At 42.6% G+C, this 22,761-nt stretch overlaps 1 protein-coding gene and 2 long non-coding RNA genes across 4 annotated transcripts in view; 2 read left to right on the forward strand and 1 right to left on the reverse strand.

Annotated features, from left to right (window-relative positions):
* The window catches only part of LOC146399471 (uncharacterized), a 69,642-nt gene extending 68,001 nt beyond the window's left edge, over positions 1-1,641 (forward strand). The window contains exon 2 of the long non-coding RNA XR_014817790.1: positions 1,461-1,641. This is a non-coding gene — a long non-coding RNA (uncharacterized LOC146399471). The remainder of the gene's footprint in view (positions 1-1,460) is intronic.
* Positions 1-5,155, forward strand: part of MOB3B (MOB kinase activator 3B) — a 333,368-nt gene extending 328,213 nt beyond the window's left edge. Inside the window, exon 4 of one of the 2 annotated variants that reach the window (XM_084979886.1) lies at positions 2,241-5,155. In XM_084979886.1, the coding sequence (XP_084836012.1) occupies positions 2,241-2,378 (138 nt within the window). In that variant the 3' untranslated portion in view covers positions 2,379-5,155. The remainder of the gene's footprint in view (positions 1-2,240) is intronic. The other variant, XM_084979887.1, reaches the window with a different exon arrangement.
* The window catches only part of LOC110255679 (uncharacterized), a 46,983-nt gene that overhangs the window by 21,747 nt on the left and 2,475 nt on the right, over positions 1-22,761 (reverse strand). The gene's annotated exons all lie outside the window — the stretch shown is intronic.

Below are 22,761 nucleotides of genomic sequence, written 5' to 3' on the forward strand. Positions count from 1 at the left end.
TCTGGTTGTGGTATCAGGGTGATAGTGGCTCCATAGAATATCTTTGGGAGTGTTCCCTTCTCTTCAGTCTTTTGGAAGAATATGAGGAGTATGTGGTGACCAGAGCCTGCACTGAATGTTAACTGGGGTCTCTTTGCTCTGTGGTGTGGCAGCGCTGTCAGGGGCAGAGCCTGCTCCCTAGTTGTTGTAGAAGCCCCCAGAGCCATTTCTAAGCTGTGGTGTGAGGTTGGCTGGATTGGAGTGCTCCTTCTGGGAGAGGAACCCCTAAGTCTTCCTCTGCTGGATCTGTTCACCAGCAAGTGTGTTCTGTGCTGTCACCCGTTAGCTGTTGTGTGGGCTCACAAAGCCACCAACGCAGGTCTATCAGTGCTGACCCACTAAAGTCAGTTATCAGGACCACAGTAGTCACACACATGGACACACCTTGGGTGCTATAGAAGCAGCCTAGACCCCAGCCCAGCCCAGCCCAGCCTCCACATGCCCACAACTGCTAAAGCTGGATCCATCCCGGTCTCAGGAGCTCCCATTGTCCACTCAGATGTCCCACAGGTGCCGAGTTTATAAAGCAGGTGGTAGTGGCATAAATCCAAGGATCACACAGCCATGGGGAGAGGGCTCAGTTTTCACCTTTGCTTTCTAAATTGCATGGCTCCTTGGGATCAGCTCTGATTTCAGCCCCGCCTCCATATATGGGCAACCTGCTGGCACTTGCATGCTCCCACAGCTCGTAGAGGTGGCCCCAAGAAAGAGGCTTCTCTGGCAGGCCTTCACTCACACACTAACAGTGGAGTTTCAGTGGTGGCACCACGGGGACCATGCCGAGTGAGGATGCTGTGGTGGCCCTGCCCCTCCCTTTATGCGCCCCTCAACAACAGCACTTCATTCTGTGGTGGGCCTGAGCTTCTCCCCACGGCCCAGGTTGCAGCCCATACAAAACCTCAACCCCTTCAGGCTCTCTCTATGCAGCCAACTCCAGACCTCTCCTCTCGCCTGTCTGCTGCTACCTGAATTTCAGCACCCTGCCCCCACAAACACTAGCAGGCACACATCTTGGGCTGGGGACTCCACCAAAGTAGCACAGATCCTCTCTTGCTGGTCTCTGTTTTGTCCACTGCAAACTGGTTGCTCACTCTCTTCCAAGCCTCTGAAGCCCCCTTTTTGTTCCCGTTGATCTCCCCGATGATGAAGGATCTTCATGGGGTGAGGGGATCTTTCCTTTCACAACTCCTGTCCCATGCCTCCCCCCACCTTTTTTCTTCCCATCCTGTCTGGTTATGTGGAGATCTCTCTTGCACTTTTGGGTGTCTGAGACCTTCTGCGAGTGTTCACTAGGTATTCTGTGAAGACTGTTCCATATATAGGTATATCCGTGATGTTATCTCTGGGAGGAGGTGAGCTCCACACCCTTCTGCACCTTGATTCAATCTCTGTATAAATTCAACTTTCATTTTCAACTTCAGGAAATCAAATGATCAATGCCTGAAGGAGTCTGACCAGAGGCACAAGAGCGTAGCAGATGTCAAGGTCATCCCACAAACCACCACAGATCCCCTAAAGCCCAGATCCTGAAGAAGCAACAAAGAGGACAAACTACCTTTAAAAGGACAGTAAAAAAAACAGCTACAATGGAAAAAAGAAAAATCAATATATAAAAATAAATAAATGGACAATAGTCCTGTATACTCCCTGAAAGATTCTATCAAAGAGCTTGTTTCCACCGATTTTGACAAGACATGCTCCAAAGGCACTTTAAGTTTCCAATTTAATGGGGAAAAGAAAACCGTAACATTGGCATTATCATGAATTTTTCCCCAATCATCACTGAGGTGGTGCCTCTTCCTCTATAAAGTGATCATTTTTATTTGACAGTGAAATTTAATTTCATATGTTCCTTTTTTTTTTTTTTTTTTTTTTTTGCCTTTTTCTAGGGCCGCACCTGTGGCATATGGAGATTCCCAGGCTAAGAGTCTAATCAGAGCTGTAGCCGCCAGCCTACACCAGAACCACAGCAACTCGGGATCCGAGCCGCGTCTGTGACCTACACCACAGCTCACAGCAAAGCCAGATCCTTAACCCACTGAGCAAGGCCAGGGATCGAACCCACAACCTCATGGTTCCTAGTTGGATTTGTTAACCACTGCGCCATGATGGGAACTCCACAAATATTTTTATTTGGTCACTTCTATTTTTCTCTTGATTTAGAGGCAATTAAAATATATTTGTGGTGTCTTCTCTCACAGAATCCTTCCCAGCTGATCACTGTCTACAAAGTCCAAACATTTCTCAAGAAACTTGTCTTTACAAGTCATACATCACTAAAGATGGCTGATAAGGGGACCATCTGCCTTGCACAGCCTAACATCAGAACTCTGTGCTGAGCCCTTTGCCCTCAACTTGTGGACCAGATAAAGGACAGGATGAGGGTAACATTATCTCACAGCCTTCACCCAAGCACATTGGTCACTGCTCAAGCATCATCACCCAGGTGACAAAAAACAGGCCTTATACTTTCTCCTACGATGTCCCCCAGCTTGCTGTCAAGACATTTGGTCTGAACTGTATCATCAGCCACAAGGCGCAGCTCAAGTGTCCTCAGATAGGCTCAGTGCCCGGAGCAGAGCCTGTCAAACATAAACATGACCGGGACAGCAGGCAAGCCATCTGCCCGAGTCTCCATCCGGATTTGTACAACCTCCCCTCCACCCTACCCCCTGAAAAGAGTAAGACTCCCATCCTTTTTATCCTCTGAGGATACTCAAGAGACCTGATCTGCGGAATCGTCCAAAGTCTTCATCTTCTTCCCAGTACAACTGGACTTGAATACAGATAGGCCTCCCAAATGATGCTAAGAACAGCTGCCGCAAGGCTAAGCATTGACTCCCAGCCTTGACCCAACTCACCTTCCCTGGGACCAGTCCAGGCTCAGACTGTCCCCCAACCCCCGCCCCACCGTCTATACGCATTCCAGATCAACCCCTTGGAATTGTCTCCATGATGGGACGGGGGATGGGGGAAGTGCCCCAGGTTCAGAACAACACTTTCATTTCATCCTCCTGAGAAGCCTACTCTTCCAAGTCAGATGTTTCACATCTGAGAGGAATCGGAGTGAGAGCGACCCATGTCCCCGTCCGTGTTCTCCACGAGGAGCTTCTGGTCTCCTCCTCCGAGGAAAGTGACCCCCATGGCAGCGAAGACGCAGCCCCCAGACTATCATGTCTTGGACATGACTACCGGAGTAAAAGAAAAAATAACACAGCAGAGTTTGTCTCATCAATTCACACTCCCCCAGGTGTGGTTTATGTAAAAATTTCAGAACACCAAATAATATTGAGGGTCATCTTATAGCCCATTTCATGTAATATTATGAATTATGTAAATTTAGCTTATATTTTAAATGGAGGTTACCAAACTGTCCTATAAAGTACTTAGTAAGTCAGAAAAGGTTTCAATTGTTTGCTGATCCTTTTGCAATTAAGGTCATTATGCTGTACCCCTCCCATTTCTATAGTACTCTTTGTCAATTATATCTCAGTAAAACTGAAAGGAAAATATTAGTAAATTAATAAGACGCTGAGGCAACATATTAGAAAATATCAAGCTATCATGTCAGTAGGAAGTTATTAATTAAAATTTACCTGCATTCACAGTGTGCAAGTGACTGGGATTTGAGAAACTCCTCTGGATAAAACAGACACACGAGGATGAAAAGATCTCCATGTTTTAAGTTGAACCCTTCCTAAAACTAAAATTTTTGTCTCTGAGAGAGAGTTATAATGCAAACCTTAATGGAGGCTATGTATTTTATTCATCTTATAAACTTTGGTTATTAAACATCACAGAAATGGGAGTTCCGGCTATGGCACAATGGAATTGGTGGCATCTTGGGAGTGCTGGGACACAGGTCCAATCCCCAGCCCGGCACAGGGGTTAAGGATCTGGCATTGCCACAAATGTGGTGTAGGTCGCAACTGTGGCTTGATTCTGATCCCTGGCCCAGGAACTCCATATGCTGTGGGCCAGAAAAAACAGAAAAAAAAAAAACCCACTGGAAATGGTAATTTGGCCAGTTTATGATAATGAGATCTTGTGATATATGTGCATATATTGTACAGACATATGTACAATGGGATTGGTGGCATATATATCACAATGGGATATATTGTATAGATATTTTCACTTCCAGTCATTTCTTGTAAAGCTGTTTTTTTTATGTCAGCAAGTTTTATTTACTTGCGTATGAAAGAGGTCCCTAGTAGCTTCAGTGTAGTCTATGTCCCTGAATTGTGTTGAGATTTCAAGCATTTAGGCATATAACTCAAGCCTCTTGAATCAGAAACTACATCTTAAGGATATTTTTAGGTGACTCAAATGCATTTTTTTCTAATCAAGTAGGGCAAGTGTACTTATTCTCAATTTGACAGCAAATTTTTTTTTTTTTGGTCTTTTTTTAGGGCTGTACCCACAGCATATGGAAGTTCCCAGGCTAGGGGTCGAATCGGAGCTATAGCTGCTGGCCTATGCCACAGCCACAGCGACTTGGGATCTGAGCAGCATTTGTGACCTACACCCCAGCTCACAGCAACACCAGATTCTTAACCCACTGAGCAAGGCCAAGGACCAAACCCGAGTCCTCATGGATGCTAGTTGGGTTTATTACCACTGAGCCACAGACAGGAACTCCTTGAGAACACATCTGAATAATGTGGTGATCTTTTAAAAATACCAATGCACAGAAATACTAAGTTACTGAATTATTTTAAGTCCTGGGCATAAAATTTTTTTAAAATGTTTTCCAAGTAATAATGATGTGAGGCAAAGTCTGAGAATTCCCGTACATGAAGAACAAGGGTATCACAGCTCCCTGGCTTGTTCTGGTCTTTTTTCCAGCATGGGAAGAAACTCTGACCTGGGTCAAGAAAGTGTGGGTGGTTTAACAGAGAATAGGGGTCTCTATAAATAGGAGGGGCAAAGAACCTAATCATTTTTTTCATGTGAGCACCTGTCTCAGGGACTCCCCCCTCCCTTCCCCAGACTCCAGGTGGCCTCCTGTTGAGGCTTCAAGACCATCGAAAGATAAAAGCAAAGTAAAGGAAGCTCAGGTTGGGTTAGCGTTATGGTGGAATAACATGTGCTTCGTCACGTCCCTCTTCAACAACGTTGGCTTCATTCATTTTTTTTTCTTTTTTCTTTTTAAGGGTTGCACCTGCGGCATATGGAAATTCCCAGGCTAGGAGTCAAACCGGAACTGCACCTGCAGGCCTGCGCCACAGCCACACCAGATCTGAGCCATATCTGCGACCTACCCCACAGCTTGCAGCAATGCCAGATCCTTAACCCACTAAACGAGATCAGGGATGGAATCTCCATCCCCATTTCACAGACAGAAGTGTCTTTGTGGTGTGGGAGCTGGGGTACCCAGCACCATACATCACGGAGCCCAGAAAAAGTCTCACTCACCGGTGCACGAGTTAACAGGCATAGAGACCTCAGTCCCAGCTCTGGACTTTTGAGGCCATCTGTTAACTGGCTCCATACCCTCTAGGCTACAACCCTGGGGCACCTGGAAAATACTCTTAATAATCTATCACTCTTGAACAAAATAGCCTATGTGGATATTCAGGTTTCTAGTAGAGAAGCACTAGCACAACGTTGAGGAAAAAAAAAAAAAATGTCTCAGATTGGATGGTTGAACAAAGTAAGAGGAATAGTTTACATCACATCTCCCCCAAGATGGCACAACTTAGAGCCAAGAGACATCTCCCTGGTCCCTGATTCCTCCTGCAGGGGCAAGTGAGAGCATGTGAGCTAGAATGTAACTTGCCAAATTGTGCGGAATGCTGCCCAAAAGGCCCATTGTTTTCTTGTCCCATTCAGAGTGCTGAATTATGAGTTGCATGACTCGGGGGTGGGGGGTGGGAAGAGGTAGCAGATAGGATTCTTTTATGGCATTAAGCTGGTGCAAATTCTGTCTCACAGACTCCATCAAGAAGCCCATCCAGGAGTTCCTGTTGTGGCACAGTAGAAACAAATCCAACCAGTAACATGAGGTTGCTGGTTCAATCCCTGGCCTTGCTCAGGGAGTTAAGGATCTGGCATTGCTGTGAGCTGTGGTGTAGGTTGAAGACACGGCTTGGATCCTGTGTTACTGTGGCTGTGGCCAGCAGGTGTAGCTCTGATTCAGCCCTAGCCTGGGAACCTCCATATGCCATAGGTGTGGCCCTAAAAGCCCCCACACACACCCCAAAAAAAGCCCATCCATGAGCCAATAGGGGTGCCTCACCCACAGATTCTCTCAACTGGCCAATGGGCACCCTTGGTGCTCTGCACACCTTACCAACAAAAATACCCATACTGTGGCCATCTCACCATGTGTGCTCCTAACCAAGGCAGTGAGGGCAAGCTTTGGCAGACAGCTTGAGAACACACACAGAAAGTTCATTTACATCCACAGGCCAGAGATAGATCATGTATTTCTGCATTAGCTCCATACTTAGGAGTATGGAAGAAAAAGGGGCTGTCAGTGCCTAGCCACTGTGTTGCAAGATTAAAGGAGGGATTATAAGCTCAGAAATTCTGAAAAAAATTAGTAAGAAGCATGAAACTTCTTTATCCATAAGGTCTCAGAATTTCTAATTGAGAACTGATAGAAGGTGTTTCTCTCCTGAAGACAATTAGTAAATGCTGGAGCAGGTGGCTGATTCTTCAGAAGTGAGGATAGCAGCACAAAACCCCAAGAACATTTTAAAAAATCAAATTAACCTAACACCACTAAAGGATTACAAAAGCCTTTAAGTCAACAATCCTGAAGACTTGTAGATCTGCAGTCTACATTATAAGTCACTTTAAAACAATGTTCTAAGAAACCTCACTGAGATACAAGGAAAGACAGAAAGACAATTCAATGAAATCAGAAAAAAATGTGAAGAAAAACATAACAGACAAAAGCTGTTTTGGAGCTAAAGTGAATTAAATAAAAAAAGCAATAGAAAATCTAATCTATATATATATGATAGCTTTCTAGCAAGTAAGTGGAATAACATGATGTCTGTTATGACATAATATAGAAATCTATACATATATTTTTTTAATGAAAAGACAACCCTCAAAATGGGAGAAAATCTTTGCAAACAAAGCAACTGACAAAGAATTTATCTTCAAAATAAACATCTCATACGGTTTTATAGCAAAAAAAAAAAAAAATCAAAAAAATGGTCAGAAGATCTACATAGACACTTCTCCAAAGAAAACAGAGGGCCCAAAATCACATGGAAAGATGCTCGACATCACTGATTATTAGAGAAATGCAAACTGAAACTACAATGCGGTACCACCTCACACCAGTCAGAATGGCCATCAACAAAAAGTCTACCAGCAATAAATGCTGGAGAGGGTGTGGAGAAAAGGGAACCCTCTTACATGGTTGAAAGGAATGTTAAGTTGGTGAAACAACTATGAAAAACAGTATGGAAATTCCTCGAAAAACTACATATAGAACTACCATATGATCCATCAATCCTACTCCTTGGCATATATCCAAAGAAAACCATAATTCAAAAAGATACATGCACCCCTCGGAGTTCCCTTTGTGGCTCAGTGGTTAACGAAACCGACGAGCATCTATGAGGATGCAGGTTCGATCCTTATCCTTGCTTGGTGGGTTAAGAATCCAGTGTTGCCGTGAGCTGTGGTGTAGGTCACAGATGCGACCCAGATCTGGCGTTGCTGTGGTGTGGGCCAGCAGCTGTAGCTCTGATTCAACCCATAGGTACTGGGTACTTCAACATGCCGCAGGTGCAGCCCTAAAATAGCAAAAACAAAAAACCCACAAAAAAACCATGCACCCCAAAGTTCACCAGAACACTTTTTACAATAGCCAAGACGTGGAAACAACCTAAATGTCCATCAACAGAGGAATGGATAAGAAGATGTGGGGGATATATATATATACACACACACAGACATATATATATACAATGAAATATTAGCCATAAAATAGTTCAAAATAATGCCATTTGCAGCAACATGGATGGACCTAGAAATCATACTAACTCAGAGAAAGACAAATACTGTGAGATCACTAATATGCAGAATCTAATAAAAAAAATGATACAAAAGGAGTTCCTGCTGTGGCCAGTGGGTTAAGAACCTGCGGAAACTTCAGGTCACTGCAGAGGCACAGTTTTGATCCCTGGCTGAGCACAGCCACAGCAATGAGGGATCCGAGCCATGTCTCAGACCTATGCCACAGCTCATGACAATGAGATCCAATGCCAGATCCTTAAGACACTGAGCAAGGCCAGAGATCGAAACCCACATCCTCATGGATACTAGTCAGGTTCATTGCTGCTGAGCCACCTCAGGAACTCCCCATATACACATACATTTAAAGGGGCACTTTGTTTATATAAAGATGATACTGAAGAAAATATTCATGTCAATGAAAATCAAGATTATTTTTCACTGAATAATTTTTATAAATCTATTTGTGGATGATACTCTATGTTTTAAAAATACACCAGGGTGAGAATACACACAATGATATAAAATAAATTAGTGCTATTGGTTTAGAATCTTTAATTTTGGGGGGGTCTTTTTAGGGCTGCACCCATGGCACATAGCTGTTCCCAGGCTAGGGGTCGAATTGGAGCTGCAGCTGCTGGCCTACGCCACAGCCACAGTCACACCAGATCTGAGCCACATCTGCGACCTACACAATAGCTCACGGCAACACCAGATCCCTAACCCACTGAGCAAGGCCAGGGATCAAACTCTCATCCTCATGGATGCTAGTAGGGTTCGTTAACTGTTGAGCCACAACGGGAACTCCCCTGAATCTTTTATTTCTTGGAAAATCTTTATCCTTTGTGCTGAGCAATATGTTAAATATTGAACACTGTTGAACACATCTTAGTAACATGATTCTTGGAAACTTTTTGGAAAACACAAAAAAGTGAAAAATAAGATTATGTCTACAATGAGAGTGGGGAGTATAATGAAAACTATCAGGACCTGTTGAGTAGAGAGACTCCAGAATAATAAGGCAAGGAAAAGAAAAAAAAAAAAACAAAAAAACATCTAAATCAGAAAGAAAGAATCAAAATGCCTCTAACTGGGGATGACGTGATGTTATATAGAGAAAGCCCTAAAGACGTCTCCAAAACTTGCTAGAAGTAATCAACAAATTCAGTAAATTTTCAGGAATATAAAATCAATATACAAAAATCAGTTGTGTTTCTACACAGCAACAGCAAACTCTGAAAGAGAAATTAAGAAAGCAATCCCATGCACAAGAGCATCAAAAACAATAAAATCCTTTGGAAAAAAACTTAACCAAGAAAGTGAAAGACCTATACAATGAAAATTATAAGATACTTGTGAAAGAAATTGAAGACATAAATGGAAAGATATCCCACATACAGGGTTTGGAAGAATTAACATCACTGAAATGTTCATGCTACTCAAAGCAATCTATGATTCAAAACAATCCTTATCAAAATTCTAGTGATATTTTTCACAGAAATAAAAAAAGTCCTAAGATTCATATGGTCCTGAACAGCAAAAGCAATCTTTTGGGCAAGAAAAATGAGGCTGGAGGCATCACATGTCCTGATTTCAAATTATAGTACAAATCTATAGTCATCAAAACAGTATGGTACTTATATAAAGACAGACACATAGACCAATGGAACAGAATAGTGTGTCCCAAAATAAACCTACATAATGAACAAATTATTTGACAAGAGTTCCAAGAACAAACAAGAGGGAAAGAAAAGTCTTCAATAAATGGTATTGGTAAAACTGGATACCTACATGCAAAAGAATGAATCTCTTACACCACTCAGAAAAAGTAACTCTTGGGAGTTCCCGTCGTGGCGCAGTGGTTAACGAATCCGACTAGGAACCATGAGGTTGCGGGTTCGGTCCCTGCCTTTGCTCAGTGGGTCAACGATCTGGCGTTGCTGTGAGCTGTGGTGTAGGTTGCAGATGCGGCTCGGATCCCGCGTTGCTGTGGCTCTGGCGTAGGCCGGTGGCTACAGCTCCGATTCGACCCCTAGCCTGGGAACCTCCATGTGCCGCGGGAGCGGCCCAAGAAATAGCAACAACAACAACAACAACAAAAAAGACAAAAGACAAAAAAAAAAAAAAAAAAAAAAAAGAAAAAGTAACTCTAAATGGATTAAAGACTTTAATGTAAGACCTGAAACTGTAACTCTCCTAGCAGAAAATATAGGGGAGTGGCACTGTTTTTGAAAATATATTTTTTTTATATGACACCAAAATCAGAGGTAACTAAAGCAAAAATAAAACAAAGCAACAAAAACATGTGGTACTATATACAACTAAAAACTGTCTGCATAGCAAAGGAAACAACAAAATAAAAGGGTAACCTACATAATGGAAAATTATATTTATGAATAATATATCTGATAAGGGGTTAATATTTTAAATATACAAGGAAAACATACAACTCCGTAGCAAAAAAAAAAAAAAAGAAAAAAAATCAAAAAAATCTGATTTAAAATGAACAAATGACCTGAAAGGATGTTTTTTCCAAAGAAGATATACAAATGGCCAACAGGATATGAATTGGTGCTCAAATTCATTAATTATCAGAGAACTTCAAGTCAAAACCACAATGATATATTCTACTGTCAAGGATGTCTATTACCAAAAGACAAGAGATAATAAATGCTGGAGTTCCCATCGTGGTGCAGTGGAAATCAATCCAACTAAGAACTATGAGGTTTTGAGTGCGATCCCTGGCCTCGCTCAGTGGGTTAAGGATCCAGCGTTGCCATGAGGTTGCAGATGCGGCTTGGATCTGGCATTGCTGTGGTGCAGGCTGGCAGCTGTAGCTCCAATTGGACCCCTAGCCTGGGGACCTCCAGATGACAAGGGTGCGGCCCTAAAAAAAGCAAAAAAAAAGAAAAGAAGAAGGAAGATAACAAATGCTGGTGAGGATGTGTAGGAAAGGGAACCCTTGTATGTACACTGTTGGTGGAAATGCAAATCAGTACAGCCACTATGAAATATGGTACAGAAGTCCCCTAAAGTTAAACATAGAGGTTCGTAATTCCACTTTCTATATCCAAAGGAGACAAAATCATTATCCCAAAGAGACATCTGCATTCCCATGTCTGTTGCCGCATTATTCACAATAGCCAAGGTATGGAAACAACTTAAGTCCACGAATGGATGAATGTATAAATTAATTGTGATATATATTTCACCCTTAAAAGAGAAGGAAATTATGCCATTTTCAACAACATGGATAAACCTGGAGGCTTTATACTAAATAAGACAGAAAGACAATATGTAAGTATATGTGTCATCTTAAACAAAAAGAAAGAAGTTGAACGGGTAGAAAGAGAGTCAAGGAGAGGTTGCCAGAGGGTGGAGGAAATGGGAAGATATTGGTAAAAGGGTACAAACTTTCAGTTATCAGATGAATAACTTCTGAGAATCTAATGTACATGCTGACTATAGTTAAAATACTGAATTGTATACTTAAAATTTGCTAAGACAATAGATCTTAAGAGTTTTCACATGCAAAAAAGATAGTGACATAAGGCAATGAATGAGTCCATTATCTTGATTGTGGTAATTATTTCACAATATACACATCTATCAAACCATCACAGTGCACCTTTTAAAAATAGGCAATTTTGGAGTTCCCATTGTGGCTAAGTGGTAATGAACCACACTGGTATCCATAAGGACACAGGTTCAATCGCTGGCTTTGCTCAGTGGATTAGGATCCTGCATTACTGTGGCTGTGGTGTAGATCAGCAGCTGCAGCCCTGCTGCAGCCCTGATTCAGCCCTTAGCCTGGGAACTTCTCTATGCCACAGGTGTGTCCCCCGCCAAAAAAAAAGAAAAAAGAGAAGATGAGTTTCATTTATTCCTTCTCTGATGCACTCACATACCTACAAGCTCACTGATTCTTTCCTTGGCTGTGACAAGTACACAAATAAGCCTGCCAAAGGCATTCTTCATTTTATTACTGTACATTTATTTCTAGCTTTTTATATTTTTGCTTTTTGGGCTGCACCCGGAAGTTCCCAGACTAGGGGTTGAATCAGAGCTGTAGCTGCCAGTCTATACCACAGCCACGGCAACACCAGATCTGAGCCACATCTGTGACCTACACCACAGTTCATGGCAATGCCAGATCCTTAACCCACTGAACAATGCCAGGGATCAAACCTGCATCCTCATGGATGCTAGTCAAGCTCGTTACCCCTGAGCCACAACAGGAACTTCCATCTAGCACTTTTGTGTATTGTGACAAAATACCCATTACCTAAAACTGACCATTTTAAACGTAAAACTCAGTAACATTATATCTACATTATGCAACCTTCACAATATACAATCTTCATCAAAATTCTGTCATCAGGAGTTCCCGTGGTGGCGCAGTGGTTAACGAATCCGACTAGGAACCATGAGGTTGCGGGTTCGGTCCCTGCCCTTGCTCAGTGGGTTAACGATCCGGCGCTGCCGTGAGCTGTGGTGTAGGTTGCAGACTCGGCTCGGATCCCGCGTTGCTGTGGCTCTGGCATGGGCCGGTGGCTACAGCTCCGATTCAACCCCTAGCCTGGGAACCTCCATATGCCACGGGAGCGGCCCAAGAAATAGCAACAACAACAACAACAACAAAAAAGACAAAAGACCAAAAAAAAAAAAATTCTGTCATCATCCCAAAATGTCCATTAAAAAATAACTCCCCATTCCTCCCTCCCACGCCCAGCCCCTAGTAACCACTATTCTACTGTCTGTCCCTGTGAATTTTCCTAGGTACCTCGTATAAATGGAATTATGCAGTATGTCCCTTTGTGTCTGGCTTAGTGCACTTAGCATGTATATTTTTAATGTTCATCCCTGTTACAGACTGAATTGTATCCCCCCATATCCATATGCTGCAGTTTTCCACACATACCCCCAGTTCCTCAGAATGTGGCTGTATTTGGATACAGGGCCTTTGAAGAGGTAATAAATGTAAGATAAGGTGTGGTGAGCTGTGGTGTGGGTCGAAGATGTGGCTCGGATCCTGCGTTGCTGTGGCATAGGCCAGTGGCTACGGCTCCGATTCAACCCCTAGCCTGGGAACCTCCATATGCCGCAGGAGTGACCCAAGAAATGGCAAAAAGAAAAAAAAAATAGTACAGCCTCTGACCCCAATTTTCCTTCCTTCCTGCAGAATTCTCCACCTATTCCATTGAATCCCTGACTCATGTTGACTCTGGTTTTCCCCTCCTTAGGTGATACTAGATGGCTGAAGTGGGCTGGTGTGAGAGTAATTTCCTTTATCCAACCAGAATAAGACTCTAACAACATGTTTGTTTTTGTCCTGGAGAATATGCCTTTGTTTAGAGAGAGCTCTAGGTGTGTTTTATAGTGATTCTCTGCCTCCACTACAGCCTTAAGGAATCTTTCTCAGATCTCCACCATGACAACCTGGTGAGGGGTTCCTGGAAGTAATGTTAGAGCTGCCTTAAAACTAGTGCTCTCAGGAGTTCCCGTCGTGGCGCAGTGGTTAACGAATCCGACTAGGAACCATGAGGTTGCGGGTTCGGTCCCTGCCCTTGCTCAGTGGGTTAACGATCCGGCGTTGCCGTGAGCTGTGGTGTAGGTTGCAGACGCAGCTCGGATCCCGCGTTGCTGTGGCTCTGGCATAGGCCGGTGGCTACAGCTCCAATTCAACCCCTAGCCTGGGAACCTCCATATGCCGCGGGAGCGGCCCAAGAAATAGCAACAACAACAACAAAAAAAGACAAAAAAAAACAAAAACAAAAAACAAAACAACCTAGTGCTCTCAGGATTTGGAAGCTCTTCCCTCTCTAAGCAGTCCATACGGCCTCCAGTAATTCATCAAAATTACCACTTAAGTATTCCTATCAGCTTATGGCTCCTCTGGCCTCTGTCCCTGGTAAGAAAATCTCGGCTATAGATTTCTGGAAGTGCCCATCTCTGTAGATTTGAGAGTGAAAGGGTGTCCTGTGACCTCAGTTCTCAGAAGGTCTCAGAAAAAAAAAATTGTATTTTCATTTCTTTCAGCTTTTATTGTTAGAAGGACAGGAGTGACAAGTTCTCATTTCTTTCCATGCTAGAGGCAAAACAAAGTCCTACAGAAGATTTTTAGATGTCATTGTCAACTCATTCTATCATCTACGTTATCTCTGAGTCTTCTAGAATGATTGGCTTTTATCCTTATTATAGGTCACATTTTTGTTCTTCTTCTTGGCATTCCTGATAATATTTCACTGGATATCAGACCTTTTGTCTTTTTTTTTTTTTTTTTAGGGCCACACCCATGGCACATGGACGTTCACAGGCTAGGGGTCAGTTCTGGCCTACACCACAGCAACATCAGATCTGAGCCATGTCTGTGACCTACACCACAGCTCATGGCAATGCCAGATCCTTAACCCACTGAGTGAGGCCAGGGATTGAACCCACGTCCTCATGGCTACTAGTCAGATTCGTTTGTGCTGAGCAATGACGAGAACTCTGATATCAGACATTCTGAATTTTGGTATTGGGATATAGTTCAATATTTTTCATTGAAATGACAAGCTGTTACAATTATCTAAATTAAAAAAAAACCTTTAAAAAAATCTATGGATATTGTCATCAAGCTACATTGAAAATGAAAAATGTCTTCAAGGAAATCCAAAAATCTCAGTAATACGAGAGTTTCTAGAATCTGAGTCATGACCTACCCTCCCCTGACTCCCTCCTCATCACTCAGGGTGACAGAAGCTCCATTCTGGGTGAGTGGGGCTGAGGAGGCTTCCCTCTACCCTAAGTTTCAAATCGATCCCCTTGGCAGAGGCAAGCATGAGCAGGGTTCCCTGTCCCAGCTCCTTATCATAGAAGCTAAATTCCAGGGAAGTACAGCAAAAGCTTAGGCGTTTCCTCCTCCCCTGGTCCCCACTCACAGATCGAAGCCTCTCTCCCAAGCATGGCAGGTGGAAAATCCTGAGATCTGGATGCTTTCACCCAAACTTACTCATAGGACAGAGGTTCCGTACTGAGAGAGTAAGATGAGAAGACCCGAGGCTACTTCTCCCATCCCACACCTTCCACCCAGAGCAGGGATACCCCTCTAGAAGTGAAGCACTGACTCCAGCTCCGGCTCTGAAATAGCAGCACAGAGATTTTTACTGGGGGAGAAGCATGTTCTAAAAAGCGAACTCTTAACCTCTCTCCAAGACATCTGAATTTAGTTGTAACATAGTTTGGGGAATCTGAAGCCTAAGAAGACTCTTGAAAATAATGGAGATTTTGGTGGCAAGTGATTAAGAGGAGGCAGGTGGCTCCATGAGGGCAGCAAGCTAAGCCACAGGCCAGCTAGTTTACTAAAGACGACTAGGGAAAGAGACAGCTGAGAAAAGCCTCCCCAGGGTCAGAACAAACCTCAATGGCTGGCTTCAAAAAACTACTCCTTAAGGAGTTCCTGTCGTGGTGCAGTGGAAAGGAATCGGAGTAGGGACCATGAGGTTGCGGGTTCGATCCCTGGCCTCACTCAGTGGGTTAAGGATCCGGTGTTGCCGTGAGCTGTGGTGTAGGTCGTAGACGAGGCTCGGATCTGGCGTGGCTGTGGCTGTGGCATAGGCTGGCAGCTGTATCTCCAATTAGACCCCTAGCCTGGGAACCTCCATATGCCACGGGTGCAGCCCTGGAAGAGACAAAAGACAAAAAAAAAAAAAAAAAACTACCCCTCAAGAGGAGATCAGTGTATAGAGCAATGTCCAAGACACTGTCACAAACAATAAAGCAATCAACTGCAAATTAGCGGAGGCTAACAGGGAGGTATGACATCAATGGAAGTCAAATAGCTTAACAGAAATCAGGCTAAGAGACAAAGGGGGCCTTGCTAAAACAACTGTCATCCAAGGTGACCATACACATGTCCAAGGCTACGCTTTCCAAGCAGTGACATCAGAGGTCACATCAGACACTGTGGACTAGACTTCAATAAGATAGTGCACTCAAGTCACTCAAAAACAACCAAACAAGAATAAGTTCCATGGTGGGAGAATCAGTAGCCATAGAGGCTACAATATAAAATATCCACTTTTCAAAAAAAAAAAAAATCACAAGGCATTCAAAGAAATAAGAAAGTGTTACCTGCATTCAGGAAAAAAGAATCAGAGTAGAAACTGCCTGTGAGAGGGCCCATATGTGGGAGACTAGGAGACAACGATTTCAAAGCAGCTATTACAAATTTGTTCAGACCTTTGCTGTACAGCAGAAAAGGGCACAACACTGTAAATCAACTATACCTCAATGAAACTTTAAAAAATGAATTAAATATGCTCAGAGAACTAAAGGTAACCATGTTTATAGAGACAGAGAAAGATACGATGACAACGTTGCGAGAAATAGATAATACCAATAAGGAGACAGATGTGAGAAAAGGAAACGAGAAAATTCTGGAGCTGAAAAATATATGAACTGAATGAAAAATTCATTAGAGTGGCTCAACAGTAGATCTGAACTGGCAGAAAAAAATCATGTACTTGAAACATAAATTGACAGAAATTATATAATCCAAAGAACAGAAATGAACAGAACTTTAGAGCAATGGACAACACCAGTAAATACATCACATATGGGTAATGGAGTATCAGAGGTGAGGAAAGAAAGAAGAGGAAAAAAACCAAAACCTAAAGAAATACTAGCTGAAAGCATCCCAAATTTGAGGGGAAAAATAGTAATCTACACATTTACAAAGCTCAACAAATTCCAAGTGGGATAAATACAAAACAGATCCATACCAAGATACAACATCACTGTTCAATAATGCATGCTAAAAGCTAAAAACAAAGACAAAATTTAATAGCAGCAAAAGAAAAAATGAGGAGTTTCCATCGTGGCGCAGTGGTTAACGAATCCGACTAGGAACCATGAGGTTGCGGGTTCAATCCCTGGCCTTGCTCAGTGGGTTAAGGATCAGGCGTTGCCATGAGCTGTGGTGTAGGACGCAGACTTGGCTCGGATCCCGCGTTGCTGTGGCTCTGGCGTAGGCTGGCAGCTACAGCTCCGATTCGACCCCTAACCTGGGAACCTCCATATGTCACAGGAGTGGCCCAAGAAATGGCAAAAAATAAAAATAAAAAAAATAAAACTATTTTAAAAAAAAAGAAAAAATGACTTGTCCCATACAAATAAATTCACCTAAGATTAACAGCTAAATTTTCATCAGAAGGTCCAGTGATTAGCTATCCAATACTACCTCCTCTGGGCAGAGTTAAATGGATAGTGACAAAACTACTGCATTTTCTGGGTTTGACTTCAACTGCCCAATGACTAACGCCAATGTCTCTAATATTATCAAAGTACTGGCATAAAATATACTGCCTCACTTTATCCTCCTAGTTACATTTGAGACAAAACTGACTGCCCATGCAGTGCAACAATGGGTTAAAAAAAAAATTGTACTCTTCGTTAAACTTCAAAGTAATGGTTTATTAAATAACTGGACTAGGCAATTAAAATATATGCTTTAATAGGTAGGTGGTGACAAAGGACTGATCTACCAACCTTCCATAAAACTTAACACGAGGGAACTAAGTATGGGTCTTTTTTTTTTTTTTTTTTTTTCAGGGCTGCACTTGCACATGGAGGCTCCCAGGCTAGGGGTCCAACCAGAGCTGTAGCTGCCAGCCTATGCCACAGCCATATCAGATCCAAGCCACGCCTTTGACCTATACCACAACTCGAAGAAATGCCAGATCCTTAACCCACTGAGTGAGGCCAGGGATCGAACCCACAACCTCAAGGCTCCTAGTCGGATTCGTTTCCCTTGTGCCATGAAGGGGAACTTGTAAGTGTGAGTCTTGATTAGATAAACCCCTATGCTTTTGTGTTAGTGATGCCAGAAGGATTTTACCAGAATCACGTGGTCAAATGAATGAACTGTGTGAACACACAGGCAGCAAGCAAAATCTTTATTAAAGGAAAGCAAATAGTTCCCAGGGCTATAGAGTCCCCCACTCTCTGCTGTCAAATAGGGGTTTTTATTCCTTGAAGATGGAGTGGTACCAACATGGGGTCCAGAAAGATGTGGTTTTCTCCCATCAGCCTTGCCCAGTTGCCTCTGTCAGTCCTTGTCCAATAGGGGACTTAGGGATGGAAATGTCCCATAAGTTTTATGATTTGTCCTTCTCCTCCCTTAGACTAAGTCACCGTTCCTCTCATTCCTTTTTCTATCAATGGAGGAGTGGGTTAGAGATGAAGGTCCATGTGGGGGAAGGCACATTTCCTAGAGTAAACGAAGCCTGTGTGGAAGGCATACTTCCTAAAATAAAACAAGGCCTGTGCGGAATTAGTCTCTGGGGCCCTTAAGCCACAGATGTTAATCAATAGCGCTACAAGAGAATGCACTGAAGCTCATGCTCCTACAATGATTACCTGAGTTAATATTCTGCCTCGTTAGTATCAGGAAGCTGGAATAGACTGTGTTAGCTCAGGCCCTGCAACAAAATATCATAGACTTGGGGGCTTAAATAACAAACATCTCTTACAGTTCAGGAGGCTGGACATCTGAGAGCAGGGTGCTGACATGGTCAGATTCTTGCTAAGGGCCATCTTCATGCTGTATATTCATGTGGAGGAGAGCGAGGGCTCTAGTCTCTTCAACTTCTTATAAGGGCATTCATCTCATCATGAGGCTCCATCCTCATAACCTCATCTACACCTAATTACTTCCAAAGATCCCACGTTGCAAATATCATCACCCAAAGAATTAAGGCTCTCGAATATGAATTTGAGGGGGATACAAACATTCATTCCATAGCATCAAGAATGAAAAAGGAAGCTATATACAATTCATCCCAATTCTTTTTTTTTTTTTTTTGCTTTTTACAGCCACACCTGCAGCATATAGAAACTCCTGGGTCACCACGAAGACCTTCCTTGTGCCATTCCTTTACAGTCATACCCACCCTGTTCCTCTCCAGCACCCCTATCTGCAGACAACCACTGAATGTTTTCTATCTCCATCATTTTGTCATTTCATAAATGTTATGGAAATAGAATCACACAGAACAGGATTTTATTTTTTGTCTTTTTGCCTTTTCTAGGGCCATTCCCAAGGCATATGGAGGTTCCCAAGCTAGGGGTCTAATTGGAGCTGTAGCCACCAGCCTATGCCAGAGTCACAGCAACACGGGATCCAAGCCACGTCTGCAACCTACACCACAGCTCACGGCAACGCCGGATCCTTAACCCACGGAGCAAGGCCAGGGATCAAACCCGCAACCTCATGGTTCCTAGTTGGATTCGTTAACCACTGAGCCACGACGGGATCTCCAGAACATGATCTTTGAGATCGGCTTTTTTCGCTCAGAGTCATAACCTCAAGATCCATTCAAGTTGCTGCACATACCAAAGTTTTTTTTTCAGTGCTGCAAACTACTACATGGTATGTATTTAACCTATATATATCATTATATTTGAACTGTCTCAAGCTTTGTAGATAACATATAGTCAGGTCACGTTTTTTATAGACTGAATCTCTATTAATCGGTATACTTAGACAAGTTGTTTTTAATATAACACTGATATGTTAAGGCTAAGTCCATTTTATTTTTTTTATTTTCTGCTGTTACATTTTTCATTTCTCTATTTTTCCTGCCATGCCTTTTTCACAGAATTCCATTTTGATGCGTATTTTTGTATACTCCTTTTGGTGGTGGCTCTAGGTAGTATATAGTTTAGTGTGGAAGATTTGATCATTGAATTTTCACCTTTCTTCTTTTCTAAGTATTGAAAGTTATAAATTTCTCTACATTCTGTTTTCACTGTTTCCCACAATTTTTTATACATATTGAGCTTTCCTATTTATTCAGTTCAAACTTTTGCCATTGGTCATGTAATTTCCAACTATTTGTGAATTGATTACATAGTTTAGTTGGTTTTCAATTAATTCTTTCGTGGTCAGAGAACATACTTCGTATGATCTTAATCTTGAGTTTTATTGAAACTTGTTTTAGAGCCCAGCATGCATTCTATCTTGATAAACTTTAGTGTGTACTTTAAATGAATGTGAATTTTGAAGTTATTGGATAAAGTATTCTAGAAATGTCAATTTAATCAAATGTTTGAAAGATATTCTATACAAAGTTTTGTCCAATTGGTCTACCAATTACTAAGAGAATGGAACTTTGAAAAATTTCATTGTGTGTATATATGTATACGTTTTTTTGGGGTTTTTTTTTTTTTGTCTTTTTGCCATTTCTAGGGCCGCTCCCGAGGCATATGGAGGTTCCCAGGCCAGGGGTCCAGTCGGAGCTGTAGCTGCTGGCCTACACCACAGCCACATGGGATTCGAGCCACATCTGCAATCTACACCACAGCTCATGGCAATGCCGGATCCTTAACCCACTGAACAAGGCCAGGGATGGAACCCACAACCTCATGGTTCCTAGTCGGATTCGATAACCACTGAGCCATGATGGGAACTCCTCATTGTATATTCTTGCCAAAAAACAAACAAACAAACAAAAACTCCTGGGCCAGGGCTAGGGGTTGAATTAGAGTTATAGCTGCTGGCCTACCCCACAGCCACGCAGGATCTGAGCCATGTCTGCAACCTACATCACAGTTCACAGCAATGCTGTATCCTTAACCCACTGAGTGAGGCCAGGGATTGAACCCACATCCTTGTGGATACTGGTCGGATTCTTAACCTGCTGAGCCACAATGGGAACCCCAACAATTTTCTTTTTCAATGCCAGATCTGAAAGTCCCTATATTGGAGCTAAATTAAAGTCCACAAGTCTTGGGTGCAGAGAGAAAGGTGGGAGAAAATAGGATGGACCAGGAGTTTGGGGTTGGTAGATGCAAACTAATATATTTAGAATGGATAAGCAATGAGGCCCTACTATATCGCACAGGGAACTATATCCGTTCTCTTAGGATAGAACATGATGGAAGATATTAAGAGAAAAAAGAATATATATGACTGGGTCACTATGCTGTACAACAGAAATTAACCCAACACTGTAAATCAACTATAAAATTTTTTAAAAAGTCCATTGTGTCTGGAAATAATCCAAAACCAGTAAATGTTTATTACTTTAATTGCTGGCAAGAATCTCAAGAGGATTGACGGTTTTTTAATCTTGTATTTTACCAAATTGGGCCTGACTCTGCAAATGTCCTATACTTGTACAACCCAACCCTTTGACGGGGAATGGCCCCCCAAAGGAACCCTGGTCATCCCAGTTGGTTGCCATCAGTATGACTGACTTCAAGGAGAAACATTTATTTAGCTTTTTAGTGCCTCATCCATGGCATATGGAGGTTCCCAGCTGCAGCTGCCAGCCTCCACCAGCACCACAGCAAGGCAGGATCTGAGCCTCATCTGCAAACTACACCACAGCTCACGGCAATGCCAGATCCTCACCCCACTGAGCAAGGCCAGGGATCGAACCCACAACCTCACGGTTCCTAGTCGGATTTGATTCCACTGTGCCACAATGGGAACTCCAAGAAACATTTGCTTTAAATGTAATGATAAATGAGAGTGATGTAAGATCGTTGCTGCATGGAAGGAGCCCATAAGGGAGTGTTACATAAGGGAGAAAAAAAAATCTAAGATAACTGGTACATGAAGAAAGGCTTAGAACAGATGTATAATATCCCTTCTTAGTTTATAGTCAGACATCCTTTGCAAAAGACTGCTAAAACTTCTTCCACACTTTTAGAGAAATGAACAAGGAATTGTAGAAGAGCCAAGTTAATAAACTTACTTCCCAGATCAATCTTTTTTCTCCTAATCAGTAAACAAATGAGAGCTTAGATGACTTTGTGCTTGTCTCTTACGGCTCTTACCTCACAGAACATTATCTCTGTACCCAGAATTGTTCTAAAGAAGACTTAGACTTAAATGACAGACTTGAGTTTTTAATTATAAAGATATATGTCATAAAGTGTGGATAGCTATATATCAGGAAGGCCAAAAAAAAAGCGTGAAAATATAAAAACTTGAGAATTTGTGTCAGCAATATAGAATGCTCTAAATAAACTATAAAACCTCTTCCTGGGTATTATTATGCATTTTGATTGTCTATTAGATTTTGAGCTGCTGATGGAGTTCCCATCGTGGCTCAGTGGTTAATGAATTTGACTAGGAACCATGAGGCTGTGGGTTCGATCCCTGGCCTTGCTCTGTGGGTTAAGGATCCGGCGTTGCCATGAGCTGTGGTGTAGGTTGCAGATGAGGCTCGGATCCCAGGTTGCTGTGGCTCTGGCGTAGGCCTGCGGTTATAGTTCTGATTTGACCCCTAGCCTGGGAACCTCCATATGCTGCAGGAGCGGCCCAAGAAAAATGCAAAAAGACAAAAAAAAAATTATAAGCTATTGAAAGGCAAACAACCGTCATCAAACTAAGAGCCAAGGGCTTTTTTTGGAGGAGGGGTTTTAATCAAATTCAAGGGGTCCAGGTCAGGGGTTGATTTTGCTTTGAGGGTTAAGTCCAGCAGACCTGGAGGCGGCCTGAGCTGAGGTATCTGCATATCACAAATTGTTGGTTGAGGAAGGAAACGTACTGATTAATACTGTTGCTTTGTAAGCATGGGTCCAAAATGTTTGGGGGTAGCTTTTAACAGCTTATCAGCAGTGTTTACTGCTAACAGTGTGACGGATTACTTACATCTGTTCTGAGACCTTCAACATCTTCTCCTGTTGGGGCTGGTTACATAGTAAGAATATGCCTAAGTCTTCAGATGGGTGTAACAGGCCCCAGCA

Source organism: Sus scrofa, chromosome 10, assembly GCF_054392235.1.
Source record: "Sus scrofa isolate SSC_HxYL_T2T_F1_AM1 chromosome 10, Sscrofa_HxYL_maternal_Yorkshire_Landrace_v2.0, whole genome shotgun sequence".
In the NCBI taxonomy this organism is placed as follows: Eukaryota; Metazoa; Chordata; class Mammalia; order Artiodactyla; family Suidae; genus Sus; species Sus scrofa.